The sequence below is a fragment of the Heterodontus francisci genome, chromosome 6, assembly GCF_036365525.1.
Source record: "Heterodontus francisci isolate sHetFra1 chromosome 6, sHetFra1.hap1, whole genome shotgun sequence".
Lineage (NCBI taxonomy): Eukaryota > Metazoa > Chordata > Chondrichthyes > Heterodontiformes > Heterodontidae > Heterodontus > Heterodontus francisci.
Window position 1 is genome coordinate 55,933,062 of NC_090376.1, and position 20,975 is coordinate 55,954,036.

The 20,975-nt window shown below is 42.6% G+C and overlaps 1 protein-coding gene across 1 annotated transcript in view; it reads right to left on the reverse strand.

Annotated features, from left to right (window-relative positions):
• The window catches only part of ddx10 (DEAD (Asp-Glu-Ala-Asp) box polypeptide 10), a 344,596-nt gene that overhangs the window by 294,798 nt on the left and 28,823 nt on the right, over positions 1-20,975 (reverse strand). Inside the window, exons 2-6 of the mRNA XM_068033715.1 lie at positions 20,050-20,110; positions 11,004-11,134; positions 9,015-9,173; positions 5,473-5,593; positions 2,897-3,086 (exon numbers count right to left, since the gene is read on the reverse strand). Of these exons, the coding sequence (XP_067889816.1) occupies positions 2,897-3,086; positions 5,473-5,593; positions 9,015-9,173; positions 11,004-11,134; positions 20,050-20,110 (662 nt within the window). The remainder of the gene's footprint in view (positions 1-2,896; positions 3,087-5,472; positions 5,594-9,014; positions 9,174-11,003; positions 11,135-20,049; positions 20,111-20,975) is intronic.

A 20,975-nucleotide genomic window follows, 5' to 3' on the forward strand; every position in this document is an offset into this window, starting at 1 on the left:
TAGAATAGACAAAAAGGTGGAGAAACACCAGAATAGAGTTTAAGGAATGTCAATGCATCAACAATCAGAAGCATGGTGAGTTTTGGTCGGAAAAATGTCAAGTACAACAATAGAGTGGAATAGGCTGAGGAACAGTTTGCGGATATACGAGCTGCTTACAGGGTCCTGTTTTAGTAAACATAGGAAGAGAGTCGCACCAATCATACTCAATGTCAAAAAGAAATCCAATGGTTAAAAGCTGCCCTACAAGTGCAGAGGGGAGTAATCTGTGCATGAGGGAAAGGGAGGGTGCCACAGGTGAAAGAGGAAATGGAGGAGGAAGAGGACGAAAGGGGGACAGTTTGGTACGGTGATGGGCAAGGTGGAGGACACCCGAGGGGGAGACCCCCACCGCAAGCCCCAGTTCCCACAGCACTCTTAATCCAGAGGCGATATCTTCCACGGCGCCGGGCTAGCAAGGACTCGGCGCACTGGATAGGGAGTTTGTGGAGGTGTATTCGTCTAGCGATTTAAAGGAAATGGCTAAGATATTGACTAATCTGGAGATGAGCAAAGAACCACATGGGATATGTTTAGAGGTAGAACAGAAGGCAGGGGTACATAATTTGGATGAGAACAAGAAAAAGAAGTTGTTATTGTGCACCCTGTCAGCCGAAGTGCATAAGGCTCTTTCCCCAGAGGAGAAGTTATATATCAGGAAGCGTGGGATGATATGAACGAGGGGGTTATGAAGATGCAGTTATCACATCCATTGCTGGTATGCACCAAAAACCCACCCCTGCTGGGACCAGGATATGAGTACATGCAAGTGGCCTTGCATAGCCATGGTGGAATTAATAAAGCACTGAAACCCAATTGGACGACCCAATTCAAGACATTACCGTATATGTCAAGGGACCAGGATCAGAAAGGGATAAAAAACCACAGCCCATAAGGACATTGTTGCTGCAGTCAGGAAGAGTGACCTGGACAATCACTGAAGACGTGAAGAGAACTCGTTCTGCAGACCGGCCACCCAAAGATGAATTCTTGCACACGGAGTTACCAACTACCAATACAGAAAGTATATCTGTAGTTCAGGCAATAGGTAAATAAAGTAGCCTGTGAGAACAAATACTTGTTATGTGCCATTGGTATCAAGAGTTAGGCAGGATTCCACAATATTTGGGGGAAAGTACCTGGGGTAAACATGTGACTAGCTGACAGGTATGGTGTTTAATCATGATTCTGCCTCATTCTAAGCAAAAGCAGCCATGCTGTGGTTACAGGGTGTGCATCCAGCTCCCGGCCCAAAAGGATGGACTTTTTTTTTTAAATACGTTTGTGGGATGTGGGCATCACTCGCAAAGCCAGCATTTATTGCCAATCTCTAATTGCACTTGAGAAGGTGGCGGTGGGCTGCCTTCTTGAGCTGCTGCATCCCTTGGGGTGTAGGTACACCAACAGTGCTGTTAGGAAGGAAGTTCCAGGATTTTGACCCAACGACACTGAAAGAATGGCAATATAATTCCAAGTCAGGATGGTGTGCAGCTTGGAGGGGAACTTGCAGGTGGTGGTGTTCCCATGTATTTGCTGCCATTGTCCTTTTAGGTGATAGGGGTTGTGGGTTTGGAAGGTGCTGTCGAAGGCCTTGGTGAGTTGCTGCAGTGCATCTTGTAGATGGTACACACTGCTATCACTGTGCGGTGGTGGTGAAGGGAGTGAATGCTGAAGGTGGTGGGTAGGGTGCTAATCAAATGGGCTGCTTTGTCCTGGATGATGTTGAGCTTCTTGAGTGTTTCTGGAGCTGCACTTATCCAGGTAACTGGAGAGTATTCCATCACACTCCTGACTTGTGCCTTGTAGATGGTGGACAGGCATTGAGGAGACAGGAGGTGAGTTACTCGCTGCAGAATTCCTAGCCTCTGCCCTGCCACACAGCATATCAAACAGAATAATATGTTTTGGCAAAAAAAAAAAAATCACAATTAGCTCCAAGCTAAGCACAATAAAGATAATATTTAAGTATCCATCCTAGTATAATAATGCAAATAAATCTACCAAAAATCACTTTTCCCTCCCCTTCTCTACCAATGCTAAAATCTAAATTAACTTTTATAAAACATTTGACTGTCTGATGTCTACTTTTGAACCCCCAACCTGCAGTGAGAGAAAGTGATAGAAGTGTGTGGAATGTCAATTTTCATCAAAAGCAGTATAAATGGAAGAGGGGAGCAGTGATAGCAGCAGGGAGCAATCAAAAAACTGCGGCCACACTGGTGGATTAGTGATCAGTCTTGCTGAAATCCAATGAGTTACAGATTAATAACATACCACCATCTAGCAAATGGCTGCCAAGATTAAGCTGATTTGAACAGGGATTAGCTGTCTACAAAATAATTATCATGCCTGTATTAAGTTTTAACCCCTAGGAATGGCAAAAATACAATTCAATAGCAAGTAATAAAAAGAGTATGCACAGTGTGAGATAGACACACACATGCACAAAGAGACAGCAAGACAGATATTGGCGAGGTGGAGACGAGAAGGAGACATAAAGAGAGAAAGGAAAAACAAAAGCAAAAAAAACAGAGGAGGGAAAAAACAAAAAGCATAAATGAAGACCCAAGGAACAGGATGGAGGGAAGACATAAACTTTACAGGATTCTTTTCCCCTGTAAACTTACCTTTAACTTCATTAAAGTTGTAACTAAACTGCATTTTTAAAAAAACAAGAGAACCAGTACAACTCTAACATATATACCTGAAGCAGGAGACAAGTCGTGAATGCCTACAGGACACTCCAGATATAAGTAATAGACCACACAAAACTGATTACTATTTATAGTCATCTTAAAGTCTGAGGACCTGCTGCAAGTTTACAGCCTTGATATTAAGCAAAATAATGACAACTTACCTGAATTTAGCATTTTCATGAACCCAAACGTACTCTGGGTCTTTTAGACTCAGTCGTGCCAAGTCCTTGACAGATTTAGTTTGAGTTGCTGAGAAAAGCAAAGTTTGGCGTTTCTTAGGGAGGTTTTCCACAATGGCATTCATTGTTTCAGAAAACCCCATATCCAAAATTCTATCAGCTTCATCCAAGACTGTAAGGAGAGAGGGAGAGAAAAGGCACATCCTGATGAAGGTAAAGGGCTATACAGACTCAATTCCAATCTGAACACATTCACACTGAACCTTACACATTACAGTGGATCATTGCAGATTTTATTGCAATCAAGACTAGTTACTGACAAATACAAGCAAATGTATTCAAATATAGACAATTTTTCTTCTAATTTTGTACATTGTAGCCCTGATACAATCAATCACACTTATAAAGTTCATTTATCCCTTTAAGGACTGTAGGAGCATTTGCCCATAAATTAAAAGCAAGAGTATTCTATTGTATTCTAAGAATGATCTTGTTCCAGGACAGTATGATGCCACTGTAAATTGGATCTTCAATGCATTACATCCACAGACTGGTAAGATCAGTGATCAAAACCAGATTGGCCAGACATTACAAACCTTAGCAACTACAATTCCTTGCAGCAGCTCTTCCAATCAACCGTCTGTGACCCACCCATACATCACTTCTGGCCTATCCTTACTAATTTTAGTCTCTTCTCTTCCTATTGCCTCAAGCAAGTCATAGTCCATAATAAGATTGAACAAGTCAGACAACAAGATGCAGCCCTGTCAGAGTCCCTCCAACACTCCAAACCATTCTGATATTCTCATAAACTTTCATGTCCTTGTACATCATCTTCTACAGTTTGATGATAGGATGCTGTTCAATGCTTCCAATTCCCATATGTTGAGTTCCTAATATCAAGCACATTTTGAAAAACAGAATGAAGGCCAGGCATACTGCCATAGGTAAAACACAAGGTGGGCAGAAAAAGAAGTCACCCCCAGTCAATCTTACATATTTCTTAGAAGTCAACTATAAAGCAAATAAAATAGGCACAGCAAAGGGAGACCCTAGAAAATAACAGGAAGACAACTGATAAAACTTTTACGTCTTACAAGTAGAAGAAAACCTGAATACTTCAGGCTCATCACATATTTACTAACAATGATGAAATACGACAATAAAGAAGTTAGCTGGCCTTAACTAGAAGCTGACTGAGTCAATTAGCTCATAGTAGTGCAGTGATGCTGTACACAGGAATACCAAGATACTGCACCACAGAGTAATAGGGAATTGCAATCTCTCAGACATTCATATCCCAATCTCAGCTGTGCCATCAAGGGCAGGTCAGGTACATCCTCCAGCATCTATTGCAGGACAGTCATAACTTCCAGCTTCATAGAATCCTGGAATCAGAGAATGGTTACAGCACAGAAGGTGGTCATTCGGCCCATAATGTCTGTGCCAGCTCTCTGCAAGAGCAATTCACCTCGTCCCACTCCCCTGCCTCTTCCCCACAGTCCTGCAAATTTTCTCTCTGCAGATAACTTTCCAACTCCCTCTTGAAAGCCACGACTGAATCTCCCTCCACTACACTCCCAGACAGTGCACTCCAGATCCCAACCACTTGCTGTGCAATAGTTTTTCCTCGCCTCTGGTTCCCTTGCCAATCACCCCAAATCAGTGCCCTCTGGTTCTTGATCCCTCCACTAACAGGAACAGCCTCTCCCCATCCACTCTGCCCAGTCTCCTCGCGATCCTGAACATCTCCATCAAATCTCCCCTCAATCTTGTCCTCTCCAAGGAGTGTTAGTAGTTGTGTGAGAGCACACAGTTGTTTTTTCAGTACATAACCTGGGGCCACCTGCTATCACTCAAAAGAATTATTTTAAAACTCAAATCCTTTTGAATGGGAAGAATGCATCATTCATTTTAAGTATAGTCTCGGAACCATTTAAATATAAATGATGATTTTAAAACAAATATAAAACAGATTTTAAACTACTTATTTAAAAGAGAAAAGACAAGTTGAAGGGGAGTAATTTTCATTCAAAGTGATCATCCATTTTATGGGGGGAAAAATGATCAGAATTATTTTTCTTAGTTGTGAACATGCAGACCGTCAATCAGATTTCTCTCACTGCAAGGTCATTCCAGTGCTTATGAACGGAATGTGATCCCATTATTCCACAGAGACTCCATAAAAAACAACAGCCGTAAACTCAGACCATGCTCTAGGCCACTCCAGAGGTGAATGGTTCTTGGAAACCATCTCAGTCACCAGGTACCCCGCAGACCAATACTATAGTGATTCCCCAGAATCCTGCAGAACTGTTTTCAAGCTGGGCTGAAACTGCAGACCTCACTGCTCTCTATGCAATTTCTCTGGAATGCAGAGGGAGGTCACTGAAGTGGCCTGGGAGGAAAATGGACCCAATTCAAGGATTCCCATGTGAGTAATAAAATTAGCGTTTTTACAAAGCTTCAATGAAAATTCTGCTAATAATGCTGGTATTCTTTTCCCTGAACAAAAAGTACTGTCCCAGACATATTTCCCTTAAATCCACTGGACTTACCAAGCATTTGCAGGTCAGAAGCATGGAAGTAGGTTGTCTCATCCATATGCTGCAGAAGACGGCCAGGAGTACAGATGATAATATTGGTATGATGGATCCTCTCAGATTCTACTTTCAGATCCTATTGTAAATAATATGCATTCCACATCTCATATAAATGATTACCAACTTCAGACAATAGAAGGGGGCAAGAGAGAATGGATGCAGGACTGAAATATGCTCTGATTCAGTTGTTCACAAAGGCAGTCCCAGAAATGGCAGCAGCACAGGGTTCTGCAAATTCACCAACCCAATATCATTACAGTTCTAAGGTACTATCAAAAAGGAACGTCAAATAAAACTTTTACAAAAATTCGAACTGGATGGAAAGACGTCCAGGTGTGGTGGCAGAGTGGGGGGGGGGGGGGCGTTTGGAGGGGATGGCGAGGGGGCAGCCACAGTAAAAAGAAATAAAAATTTCAGATGTGTAGTCCCTTACTGGCTGAGAAAGTTAAAGGAAAGCAAGGCACCAGGTCAAGAAGGACTTCGTAGAAAAGAGGACACTTAAAGAAGTGGTTAGCAAAACTGGAAGTAGCTAACTAAGTAGCTAGCATACCAATCTTATAAAAAATAAGGAGCACAGGGGTATCCAGGAAAACTACAGACTATAATCTACCACCTATTGAGTAAAGGATTAAAGGCATCTAGATACAATAAAACACCTAAATAAGTATCGCAAGATAGAGTTGCCGTGAATTTATGGGAGGGAGGTCCTATCTAATAAATTCACTAGAATTCAAGGAAATTATAAATCTTGTTGACGATGGGAATTTTGTGGAGGAGATTTATTTAATTAGTTCACAAGGCAAGAAGGCATGGAAAAGGAAGCAAGCTTGATATGATTGAAAATACGGTGGCAAGAGGCCACTAATTGGGGCCACAGAGATCAGTGATGGGGCCACTGCTGTATGCAAGCAAGTGGGAACTGGGGACAGAAATCAAGCTGCCCAAATTTGCAGTTGACACCAAATTAGAAAGAGCTCATATAATAGGCAAGAGGTAATCCCAATATGAAAGGGATCTTTATTTGTTGGGCAGGTGGGCAAATGACTGGAAAATTACTTCCAACGTGGGGGAAATTGCAAGCTATATAAGACTACTAAAGAGAAATGAGCAATGGGAATATAACCTAAATTGTTCTGGGTTGCAGAACACAAAACAGAAAAGAGATCTGGGTTACTGTCAAGTAGCCACTGAAAACAATAGCGCAGTATGAAGCAACAGCAAGGAAGGCTAACCAGATTTTGAGAGGTACAGTGAGAACAATAGAGCACAAATCCCAGGAGGTGATAAGAAGTCTATATTAGGCACAAGTCTGACCACACCTAGAGTAATGTGTACAATTCTGGTCATCATACTATAAGCAAGGATATCCAGACTTCAGGAGCAGTGCAGAAAAGGATAACTATACTAAAGCAATAGCTTAAGGCAGTGGTTCTCAAACTGGATCCACCCTTAGAGACTTTCCGGGGGTCCGCGAAATAATCTGGAGTAAGATTTGGAGACACAGAATAACTGAGATGAATCAAATAAATCAGCTTACCTGCTTTTATCTATAGACCTTTAATGAATGATCACAATAAGTGATAAATGAGTAAGCAAGTGAGAGGCAGCCAGACGTGGGCTTGGTGCAAGCTGGGAAGCAGGAACGCGGTGCGGCCACCATCATGTGAGGGGGGAGTGCGCGTGGTGGAGCGCTGAGAACAGCACAAAGATTTTCAACATAAATAACCATCCAGTTATGTCCTGATTTATGCTGACTTTGTGTTGAATACTGAAACAGAATTCACTGAAGTGGTTTTAAAGTGCCAGTGAGCATAGTATCGGTAGGTTATTAAATTTACCAGTTGCCGTGTCTATCAAATATTTTCATTGATCTAACAAACATTTATGTTGCTTGCTTATTCCATGAACATTTCACATGGTAAATGACACTGCTGTATTAATTTCACAACAAAATATTCATTACATAACATGATAATTTAGATGGGAGTTCGTGTTATCCATTTAAAAAGGAGTCTTTCAACGAAAAAAGTTAGGAGAACCACTGGATTAAGGCATCAGCTATAGAGAGGTTGAAAAGTCTAGAATCCTTTACTGTAAGAAGGAAAAAGTGAGTGGAGGTGGTATTCAAGCATTCAAGGTTCTTAAGGTAACAGATAATTGGAAACTCAATATGTCAAGGCCTAAAACTCTCTCTCCTTTAAAACCCAACTCATTCACCTGTCCCAATATCTCCAACTGGCTCAGTATCAAATTTTATTTGATAAATTACTCATGAGGCGCATTAGGACATTTTACAATGTTAAGGGTGCAATATAAATGTAAGTTGCTGATGGTTGAAATTGTCACTCTAGAATCAAAGGATATGGGTCCCAAATTAAAAGCCGGAAAATGCAGATTGTTCAGATTGAATTACTTTACACAGAGGGTAGCAAACGCATTAGCCCACAGAAGACATCTTAGGAGACAACCAAAGATATACAAGGGTGTGGGCAGTTGAGAAGTATTAGATTTACTGTGTTCCTAACAACAAGCAAGGGAATTCATAATGCCCTCAATATGCAAATTCCAGCATAAATTTCAATGGTCTAGAATTTGCTGTAGCAGGCCATCTAACAGCATCTGTCATTGGTCAGAAGTGCCCTTGCATGTTTAGGTTTTAATTTTTTTTTGTGTGAAGCAATTTGCTGAAAATGCGAGCTAACATACCGAGAGATAAAAGGGATGGAAAGGGAAAAAAAAGCAAAAATGTTTTTACCTTAAAAATTTGCCATTTTAAAATCTCCAACAATTAGTACTTGAAAAAGTGAGATGCCACAGTTGTAATAGTTAATTTTCAGAGTCAGAGGGGTTGACAGGCAATAATTAACACTTCCCACGTCATTAAAAGGGTACTTAGACTTGAAATGACAAGACTTAACTTTCTATAATGAGTTTAGTTTGTATCTAACATGTAAATACAGCAACTTCCTGCCGGTCAATGCATTTGTATACAGTGAGATGCCCTTTTCACAAAGTTAACAGTGGAACAGCATATTTCAGATATTAGCATTTAAACACATATCAGCCTGAAGTTGTTGTGCCATTTACACATAAGCAACAACAAGCGCCACTATCTGCGCCGTTATTTTGGGAGCAAAATCTGGACCAATAAGTCCAATTAGATGGCAATTTTAAGACAAAATATTTGCAAATAGAAGATTTTGCTTTCTATGAATACTTTCAATCTTCCCAAACCGATTTGACAAACTTACAATCTGAAGGAAAATAATTTGCAAATTCAGAAACCTCTCATGAGGTAACATTTGTAGTGATAATTCTGGAATAACCTGAACATCATACTGTTCCCAGATAACACTGCTCATTGTCTGACATGCCAAGAACTGGTCATTTTCTAGCAAATAATAGTTCCACCCAATGGTGTTTTTTTTTCCTTAAGTGTGACTTTATACCTTAAACTATAAGTAAAATAGTTATATTACCACATTCTTGATGCCTACCTTTCCTCCTATTACAAGTCCAGCTGAAAATTCATGATTTTTCCCCACTTTGCGCAGGACCTCAAAGGTCTGATATGCCAGTTCTCTTGTAGGAGATATGATGAGAACGCCCAATCCATCTTCCGACGTCCACTGTTGACGATAAAGACATTCCAATACCTAGAGAGTGGCAGGCATACTGTTGTGAGCAAGAGCACTTAATGAAGACAGCTTGTTTAATGAGTTGACCTAAACATTTTAGTTTTCTGCTGCTTTATGATCAAATTGCCTCTGAAACAAATCAGTCTGACCATGGTCCAAATGCTGTGCTCACATCTGAGTTTGCCATTTGTGTAATTTCTTGGCAGTCAACAGTAAAATGGGTACATTACATGCACAATTGGTGCATATAGTAACTAAGATATAGTCTAAATAAGCAAATTCACACTACTTAACATAACAATGTGCAATTAACCAGAAATTTTTAACATTTAAAACAGTACCCGATGAGCAGATTTAATAACTGTCCAATATTCAATATAATCATGCCATAGGTCCACTGAATAATTACTGAATAAATGTTATAATGGTCTGGAATCCAATATAAACAACAGCAATTTATTACTAGGGCGAGTGCAACTCCAGTACTTGGTTAGCAAATTGCACTATGAGCAGCAAGTTTACAAATTCACAGGATCTGACACAGGATGTTGTGTCAGGCTACACCAAATCACTTGCCTCATCATAGGCTACATTCATAGAATGGCAATAGAGCAGTCACCCTTTCAGATTTCCAGAAAGGTGGAGGGGGTGGTGGGGGAGGTAGTGGGGGAAGAGGGGTGGAGAGAAACATGCATCCATACAATACCTGAAGGTTTTATACTATATTAAATAAGTAATACCAGATTTTGCAGTAAGCAGTGAAGCAACAGCGCTCACCGCTGACCTCAAAGAAAGCTGCCCAAGCCAATCTAGCAATTTTTTTTTAGCATGGATTCCCCTTTCCCAACAGCAGTTTAAATCTGACGGCAAGTCAAGGGGATATCTTGGCGTACGGCAGCAGTGATGTCAGCAAGCAGGTAAGCAGTCAATCAGATTGAAATAATTACACATAGCAAACTAGGAAGTTAAAAGTACCTAATATTCTTCACTTTTAATTTAAATCAGATAGTGAAATAAATTGATTAGAATAAAAGAAAAGCCAAAATAAAGATAAACAAACTTTAAAATGAACATTTTAAATGTGGAATTTTTTTATTAATGGAGAAATTTGACATTCCACAAATATAAAATTAGCTTCTCAGGACCAGGGTGGGTGTTTCGCAGTAATTATGAAGTTAGCATGCCATGAAAAAAAAAGTTACACCTCATTCAACAAGATGCACGTTTTTTGAGGTTTCTGTTTTACAGCATGACTAACAGCCCAAGTATAGAAGTTCTCGTCAATTCAATTGGTTTCCAATTGATTGCAGCTGGGGGACCTCCACGTCGCACCCTCAGGAGAGGCATAGAATCACTGACAGCAGCTTCTGGATTTCCACATTATTCGGCACTTGTGCGGACTCGAGGTTGCTGTCAGTTTCAGCAAAATAATGCTGGTGAACGCTGACAGTTTCACCATCAATACCACTGCAAAATCTGGGGCTATATATAAAATGTTTCAATCTTTTTCAGCAAACCACACAGGGAGTCCAGACCAAGTGCAGTCTCAGGTGAAGTCAGGTTAGAGGGCAGGGAATAACTGGAACAGGGTGTGCAGATAGCCCCATGTTAGAGGTGTAAACACTGTCATTTTTATTTCTCAATTTTTATATCCAAACTATAATGGAAACTGCTTATTTAAACTTGTCAGATTGCAAATACACACTCGTGTCAAAAGTGCACTCAGACACAAAATTATGCAGAATTCCATTACCAAACAACCTTGCATATTATTTCATAAACTTCACTCATCTACCAAATCAGTTTTTCATTAATAGAAACCCTCCTCCTCTAATCCCAGTCACTTACAGGAATTAGAAATGCCAATGTCTTCCCAGATCCAGTCTTTGCAGCGCCAAGAACATCTTTGCCTTGTAAGGCGAGGCCAATTGTCTGCTTTTGTATTTCAGTAGCCATACGATACTGAGCCTCCAACAAGCCTACGAAAAAGAATACAGCCTTTACAAATTTCCAGAATAGACTAAATTAAATCTGTTTAGTTCAAGTTCAGGTTATACAGTCAGAAGCTTTATTCCTCTCCACTACTTCAATCAATCAGAAGTACTGTACTGAACAGAACCAATACTAACAAAACATATCTTGCAATATGAAGAGTCAAGCAACCTTTTGAAATTGGTATTTCAGTATTTGCCTAGAGCAACATTCCACTCAATATGAGATATCTGTTAAAATGATCCTCAAGCCTGAAAGTAAGTTATGAAAAATTACATGTTTTCAGAACCCAGATGCTGGAATATCCAGCATCACCATCTCTGGGTATGTCCTGTCCCACCGACAGGTCAGACCCACCAGAGGTGGTGGCACAGTGGCATGCTGTCGGGAAGGAGTGGCCCTGGGAGTCCTCAACATTGACTCCAGAAGACCCCATGAAGTCTTGTGACATCAGGTCAAACATGGGCAAGGAAACCTGTTGATTACTATCTATCGACCATCCTCAGCTGATGAATCAGTGCTCTGCCATGTTGAACTTCTTCTTTGGCCTCCTTATCTCGAGAGACAATGGATAAGCGCCTGGAGGTGGTCAGTGGTTTGTGAAGCAGCGCCTGGAGTGGCTATAAAGGCCAATTCTAAAGTGACAGGCTCTTCCACAGGTGCTGCAGAGAAATTTGTTTGTCGGGGCTGTTACACAGTTGGCTCTCTCCTTGCGCCTCTGTCTATTTTCCTGCCAACTACTAAGTCTCTTCGACCCGCCACACTTTAGCCCCGTCTTTATGGCTGCCCGCCAGCTCTGGCGAACGCTGGCAACTGACTCCCACGACTTGTGATCAATGTCACAGGATTTCATGTCGCGTTTGCAGACGTCTTTAAAGCGAAGACATGGACGGCCGGTGGGTCTGATATCAGTGGCGAGCTCACTGTACAATGTGTCTTTGGGGATCCTGCCATCTTTCATGCGGCTCACATGGCCACCACTTGAAAAAAGCACTGAGGGTAGCAAGGAGACTTCAATGATCATCACCAAGAGTGGCTTGGTAACACCACTACAGACTAAGCTGGCTGAGTCCTGACGGACATATCTGCCAGACTGGGTCTGTGGCAGTTGGTGAGAGAACAAACAAGAGGGAAAAGATTGCTTAACCTCGTCCTCACCAATCTCCATGTCACATGTGCATCTATTCATGACAATATTGGTATGAATCACCACCGCACAGTTCTTGCAGAGACTTCATGGCCCAGCATATCCTTCGTTCTACCATTACCATCAAGCCAGGGCACCAACCTGGTTCAATGAAGAGTATAGGAAAGAGTGCCAGGAGCAGCACCAGGCACAACTAAAAATGAGGTGCCAACCTGATGAAGCTACAATACGGACTACATGCATGCTAAACATTGGAAGCAGCACGCTATAGACAGAGCCAAGTGAACCCACACCTAACAGATCAGATCAAAGCGCTGCAGCCTGCCACATTCCGTCATGAATGGTGATGGACAATTAAATGGAATGGAAGGTCCCTGAATGGTGGAGGGGAGTGTCCGAGGCCCAACCATCTTCAGCTGCTTCATCAATGGCCTTCCCTCCAACATAAGATCAGAAATGGAGATGTTCGCTGGTGATTGCACAGTATTCATTACCGTTTGCAACTCCTCAGATACTGAAGCAGTTCGTGCCCAAATACAGCAAGACCTGGACAATATCCAGGCTTAGGTTGATAAGTGGCAAGTAACATTCACGCCACACAAGTGGCTGGCAATGACCATCGCCAACAAGAGAGAATCTAAACATCATAATGCCAACCGGCATTACCATCGCTGAATTCCCCACTAACATCCTGGGGATCACCATTGACCAAAAATTGAATTGAACCAGCCACATAAATACTGTGGCTACAAGAGCAGGTCAGAGGCTGGGAATTCTGTGGCGAGTAACTCACCTCCTGACTCCCCTGTCCACCATCTGCAAGGCATAAGTCAGGACTGTGATGGAATACTCTCCACTGGACTGGATGGGTGCAGCTCCAACAACATTCAGCAAGCTCGACACCATCCAGGACAAAGGAGCCCGCTTGATTGGCTCCCCATCCACCACCAATCCACAGTGGCAGCAGTATGTACCATATACAAGACGCACTGCAACAACTCGCCAATCCTCCTTCGACAGCACCTTCCAAACCCACGACCTTTACCACCTTGAAGGACAAGAGCAGCAGACGCACAGGACCACCATCTACAAGTTCCCCTCCAAGCCAAGCACCATCCTGACTTGGAACTATATCGGTAAGGCAGTGGCGTAGTGGTAATGTCATTAGACTAGGAACCCAGAGCCCCAGGTAATGCTCTGGGGACATGGGTTCGAATCAAATTTGAATTCAATTAATACATCTGGAATTAAAAGCTAGTCTAATGGTGACCATGAAATCATTGTCAATTGTTGTAAAAACCCATCTGGTTCACTAATGTCCTTTCAGGAAGGAAATCTGCCATCCATACAAGGTCTGGCCTACAAGTGACTCCAGACCCACAGCAATGTAATTGACTCTTAAATACCCTCTGAAATGGGCTAGCAAGCCACTCAGTTGTATCAAACCGCAACAAAGTCTAAGAAACAGAATGAAACCGGATGAATGACCCGGCATCGACCGAGGCGCCGGAAATGACAACAGCAAACCCAGCGCTGTCGACTCTGCAAAGTCCTCCTTACTAACATCTGGGGCCTTGTGCCAAAATTGGGAAAGCTGTCCCACAGACTAGTCAAGCAACAGCCTAACATAGTCATACTCACAGAATCATACCTTACCGACAATGTCCCAGACACCACCATCACCATCCCTGGGTAAGGCCTGTCCCACCAGCAGGACAGACCCACTACAGGTGCCGGCACAGTGGTATACAGTCGGAAGGGAGTTGTCCTGGGAGTCCTCAACATTGACTCCGGACCCCATGAAGTCTCGTGCCATCAGGTCAAACATGGGCAAGGAAACCTCTTGCTGATTACCACCTACTACCCCCTCCCCCCACCTCCCCACTCGGCTGATGAATCAGTACTCCTACATGTTGAACAGCAACTGGAAGGAGCTCGGAGGGTAGCAAGGGCACAAATGTATTCTGGGTGGGGGGGCTTCAATGTCCGTCAACAAGAGTTGCTCGGTAGCACCACAACTGACCTAGCTGGTCGAGTCCTAAAGGACATACCTGCTAGACTGGGTCTGTAGCAGCTGGTGAGGGAGCCAACAAGAGGAAAAAATATACTTGACCTCGTCCTCACCAATCTACCTGTTGCAGATGCACCTGTCCATGACAGTATTGGTAGGAATGACCACTGCACAGTCCTTGTGAAGACAAAGTCCCATTTTCACACTGACCATACCCACCATTGTGTTGTGTGGCACCAGCACCATGCTAAATGGGATAGATTTTGAACAGATCTAGCAACTCAAAACTAGGCATCCAATCAGGAATCCTACTGCTGCTAACAAATGGATCTTTTAAACTCAACTACAAGGATAGTCAACCATTAGCATATTTAAAACTCTTCTATTTGTGCAACTGGATTAACTGCTGGTCATGCATCTCTCACATTGACCATTTCCCATTTTATTTCATACAGCAGCAGCAGAATTGTATTCAACCACAATCTGTAACCTCATGACCCAGCACATCCTCCACTCTACCAACACCATCAAGCCAGGGGAACCAGCTATAGAACCATAGAAAAATTATGGCACAGAAGGAGGCCATTCAGCCCAACATGTCTGCACCAGCCAAAAAAACAAGCCACCCAACCTTGGTTCAATGAGGAGTGTAGGAAGGCATGCCAGTAGCAACACCAGACATACCTCAAAATGAGGTGTCAGCCTGGTGAGGCTACAACACAGGACTACTTGCGAGCCAAACAGCGGAAGCAGCATGTAATAGACAGGTCTAAGCAATCCCATAACCAATGGATCAGATCTAAGCTCTGCAATCCTGCCACATCCAGTCGTGAGTGACGGAGGACAATTAAACAACTGACAGGAGGAGGAGGCTCCACAAATAACCCCATCCTCAACGATGGGGGAACCCAGAACATCAGTGCAAAAGACAAGGCTGAAGCATTTGCATCCATCTTCAGCCAGAAATGCGGAGTGGATGATCCATCTCAGCCTTCTCCTGAGGACCCCAGCATCACAGATGCCAGTCTTCAGTCATTCTGATTCACTCTGTGTGATATCAAAGAACAGCTGAAGGCACTGGATACTGCAAAGGCTATGGACCCTGACAACATTCTAGCAACAGTACTGAAGACTTGTGCTGCAGAACTAGCCGCACCCCGAGCAAAACTGTTCCAGTATAGCTATAACACTTGCATCTACCCGGAATGTGGAAAATTGTTCAGGAATGTCCTGTACACAAAAAGCAGGGCAAATCCAACCCGGCCAATTACCGACCTATCGATCTACTCCCGATCATCAGCAAAGTGATAGAAGGGGTCGTTGACAGTGCTATCAAGCAGCACTTGCTCAGCAATAACCTTGCTCAGTTTGGGTTCCGCCAGGGCCACTCAGCTCCTGCTGTCAAGCTGACAGCTTTTCTGGTTGAATTATTCTCCTCTTAGTTTGATTTTTGCAAACAGAAAATGCTGGAAATACTCAGCAGGCCAGGCAGCATTTTCAAGGCACTTGCTCACGGCACAAGTCCAAATTGACTACACCCTAGTACCACAGCAGCAGCTGGCCTCCCACCGCCCCTCCTGCCAAAAGTCAATGAGAGACCCACCAGTGAAAAGAACAGTAGCTGACTCACCCATCACCACGAAGAAGGGAGAGTATTCAGGGGCTTCGGGGGTGAACATCTTGTCAGCTACTTATGTGGAACTTATACTAACTACTGTTAATTTATACAAAGCGGATGGCTTGCCTTTTTTTCCGTCGTTCACTCCCCACCCTTCTGCAATTTTCTCTCTCTCTCGCCCACTGGGATTATTTTGCAGACTCCCTGGAAAGCCTCTATCGACCTCCAGGGGTTCTTGGATTCCAGTTTGAGAGCCACTGAGACTATTCTAAAAATACACAAATTTTTCTGGCATAAAATGCATAGAATCTTACAGCACAAAAGGAGATCATTCAGTCCATTGTGCCTGTTCTTTGAAAGAGCTATCCAATTTGTCCATTCCCCTGCTCTTTCCCCATAGCCCTGCAATTTTTTTTCCCTTTTTAAATATATATTTTGAAAGCGCTGCGTTTGATGACAATGCAACCACTAGTACCACTAGCGCAGTACTGGCACATGCGCAAATGCAGCCTCATCGACTGAAACGTCACTGTCGGCAACATCTCAGGCAGCTGCCAGGAAAAAAGATCCCTTCCGCTCCCGTCTGTTCACCGTTCCCTCCTGCCTGGAGACACGGCAAGGGGTAGTGGCGAGAGGGGAAGCGAGCAACGAGCAGTCGGGAGCGGCAGGAGGGAGTGGCGAGCAGACGAGCGAGGGAGGGAGCAGCGAGCAGACGGGCATGAGAGGGAGCAGGGAAGAGAAGCGGCGATCGCAGGAGGGAGCGGGGTACTGTTGGGGGATATGGAGGTGGCGATCTCAGCCACTGAGGGGCGAGCCAACACTCAGATGTCATTACACCTGAAGTTATTACGTGGTGATGTTAACTTGCACATATGCGGATTCTTACTGGCAAATGTTCAGACATGCTGATGATGTCAGCGATCGCACTGTGCATGCTCTGCGTTGTCAGGAGACACTTCGTTATGAAAGTTACTACTGATTCTGCTTTCACCACCCTTTCAGGTACTGGATTCCAGATGATAACTCATTGCATAAAAAATGTCTCATCTCCCTTCCCAGTTCTCTTGCCAATTATTTTAAATCTGTATCCTTCGGTTATCAACCCTCCTGCTAGTGGAAAGAGTATCTTCCTATAAAACCCTTCAAATTTAAAAACGTCTATCCCTTTAACTGCTGCTCAAATGAGAATAATCCCAGCTCCTCTAGTTTCACCACATTAATAAAGTCCCTCGTTCCTGGTACTATTCTAGTAAATTTCCTCTCCAAGGTCTTGAAGTACAGTGCCCAGAATTGAACATGATACTCCAGCTGGGGCTTAACCAGTGATTTATAAAGGGTTACCATAACTTCCTTGCTTTTGTACTCTATGCCTCTATTTATAAAGCCCAGGATCCCATATGCTTATTTAACAACCTTACCAATTTGTCCTGCCGTGTTTAAAGATTTCGGTACGTAAACCCCCAGGTCTCCTGCACCACCTTTAAGATTGTACCATTTAGTTCATACGGCCTCTCCTTATTCCTCCTTCCTTCCAAAATGCACCATTTCTCTCTTCTCTGCATTAAATGTCATCTGCCACATGTCTGCCCATTTCCTTCTGAAATCTGCTATCCTCCTCATTGTTCACTACAGTTCAAAATTTTGACATCCGCAAACATTGAAATTAAGAATATTTTTTGTACTTCGTCATTCCAACCACACAGATACAGAATGGCATAACTACATGATGAGTAAGCACTGAGAGGGCAAGGGGAATGATTGGTGGTTGAAGAGATATACCCATATTTCCCCACCATTTGGTTACTTCATAAGGTGGCAAGTAGAGGACAGGCACTTCACTACTGAGTGAAGCGAGAAAGAAACAAACGGAGGAGAGAGGGGGCAGGCGGGCAGGCAGCCCTATCTCAAAAGTAGGTGACCAGTTTACTCACTTTCTTGGATGAAAATAACGTAGAGCATAGGAAGGCTGCAAGAAAGGAGAAACCTTAAAAAGGAGAATCAGAGATCTGAAAATGTTCCTTTCCACCATTTCTATTTCTCTCCTCCCCAGATGCTGTGAATGCAGCTAATTCTGCTCTATAACTAGACTATACAGAAATTTTCATCCCCACCCAAATTTAGCAATTCTGTGGGATGTCACACCCATATCCTTGCAATCCACTAAAATAGATTTATAAATCCAACCTCTCTGATATCATGAATCTTTAGATTTCTGTGAAGCCTATTGTTTGACAGCTTCCAAAGATTGAAGGATATGAATAATCTCTAACCTTTATTTATGCATTTTATAATTCTCCTCCACAGCACGAGTTTTAAAAGCACCTTGAGCTAACAGTACTGATAAAAACCTAAGATTAACAGCAGACAACAAACTATACTTGCAGTGACTTGTATTATACAGGTTATGCAGGTGTGAAGAACAATTGCAATGCCAAAAAATTAAATAATGTGCAGCACAGAAACAGCTCATTCAACCCAAATGGTCCATGCTGGTGCTTATGCGCCACATGAGCCTCGTCTACCATTCCTAGAATAACTTTCTATTCCTTTCTCCCTCATATGTTTATCTAGCCCCCCCCCCCCCCACCCCCAAATGCATTTCTGCTATTTGCCTCAGCTAATTGTGATAGACATCCCAGATTCTAACCATTCTCTGAAGAAAGTGTCTCCTGAATTCCTTCTTGGATTTACTATCAGTGTGAGCGTCATTGAATTTGGCAAGAGGACACAAGGACCTAGACTAGCCAACAAAATTTGTCCAGTGCATGGTCAAATCATTTTGAGAGACTGAATGTCACAATGTGACGCAATTTCTTTCTCCAGTTAAAATAACCATATAGAAGGGGCAAGTGAACTTGGGTACTAACATTATTGCCACTGTTTCCTAATGAAGGAAGGTCTGTTTTTATTTAAGGTAGTGGCGGCGCAGTGGTTAGCACTGCAGCCTCACCGCTCCAGTGACCCGGGTTCAATTCTGGGTACTGCCTGTGCGGAGTTTGCAAGTTCTCCCTGTGTCTGCGTGGGTTTCTGCCGGGTGCTCCGGTTTCCTCCCACAGCCAAAGACTTGCAGGTTGATAGGTAAATTGGCCGTTGTAAATTGCCCCTAGTGTAGGTAGGTGGTAGGAGAATGGTGGGGATGTGGTAGAGAATATGGGGTTAATGTAGGATTAATATAAATGGGTGGTTGTTGGTCGGCACAGACTCGGTGGGCCAAAGGGCCTGTTTCAGTGCTGTATCTCTAAATAAAATAAAATAAATAAAAGGTATCTCGGGTTACCACCACAGCAATAATTCTTGCACATGCAAATTTTGAACTCTTATTTACAAAGCTAGATTTTTGTTAGGCAAAAGATATTAAGGGATATGCGGCAAAGGGAGGTATTTGGAGTTAGGTCACAGATCAGTCATGATCTTATTGAATGGTGCAGCTAAATGGCCTACTCCTGTTCCGACATAAATAGAAAGAGTCTTAACTTACACACAAATCCTACCTTACAATCAGGTAGGATGTGTTCCCACCCCACCACAGGTCTCCTGTTAAGCTGAAAGCAATTCTTACTAAGTCCCAGAAAGGCTATCAGAAGCAATACTGAGTCAGAGCAGAATACTAATCATAGAGAGGAAAAGCTTCATAGAAACACACCCAACACAAAGCGCCATGGATAATCACCATAGGAGGAGAGAGTATGGCCCAGATATTCCCACCTGACCATTCTATGGCAAATTATATAGAAAGAACTTGCATTTATATAGCACCCAGCATCTTTCACGACTACCGGATGTCCTCAAGCACTTTACAGCCAATGAAGTACTTTATATTGTATCAATATTGTAATTTGGGAAACGCAGCAGTCAACTTGTGCACAGCAAGCTCCCATGAATAGCAATGTGATAAAGACAAGATAATCTGTTGTTGTGATGTTAATTGAGGCATAACTATTGGCGAGAACTTCAGGGATAATTCCCCTGCTCCTCTTTGAAATAGTTCCATGGGATCTTTTACATCCACCAGAGGGGCAGATGGGGCCTTGGTTTAACAGCTCATCTGAAAGATGGATCGATATAAAGGGAGAAAGACGCACAGATATAATAAAGGAAGCATTGAGAAAGGCAGAATAGCACTTACCTTTAACAGTTTTTTTAGACAATGGAAAATCTGAAAATCTTATCACCTCCTTGGCATTTATCTGAAAGACAAAAACAATAAATTTAAACACCACAAGAGATTTACATCCCTTCACTATTATTTCAGCTAGTTATAATTACCTGAATTCCTTACAGGATTTATTAGCATACATATAGCCCCTAGTTTTGGTCTCGCCCACAGGTGGAAACATATTCTTTATGTCTCCCCCATTATATTCTTAAAGACTTCTTCCAGGATGTTCAGTTCTCAATTGTTGAATATAACTCAAGCCCCACAATAAATCCTCATCCAGAAGGGGTAAAATCATTGGACACTGCCTTCTAAATAGTCACACACGTTTTCACAAAAACAGCAGAGAACAAAGAAAAAATACACATAAATGATGCACAATAACTCAAGATAAAAATGGAATACGGCAGAAAGGAGATTTGTATGCGCAATAAAGAAATGAGAACTATATCTATGATTCTGCCTCACCTTGTCATCTTCCCCATACAAATGAATTTCATAAAGTTGTGCAACAACAGGTGCATGAACAAGATGACCTCCTTTTGACTTTGATTTGCGACCCAGAAACGACAAAATCCTTGTCACATTAGGGTTGATAAAAATGGCTGCTCAAATATTAACAGTATTTGAAGACCTGATGCTGGTTTTCAATGGAAAGTCTGTTCATTGCAGACAGACCACTTGTTCTATTTTATTTCATAACTAAATTTCAGCAGGACAACCAACAGTAGAGTCAGTGACCGGACAGAGCATGCCTGTAGGGAAACAGTGCGAGGGAGCAACAGACAAAAGCAGCAGAACTGACTATGGACAGTCAGTGAGAGCAGAGTCAGTGAGAATGATATGTCAGAGTCAGATTGCGAAACTGAACGCAGAAATCTAAGAAAAAAATTCAA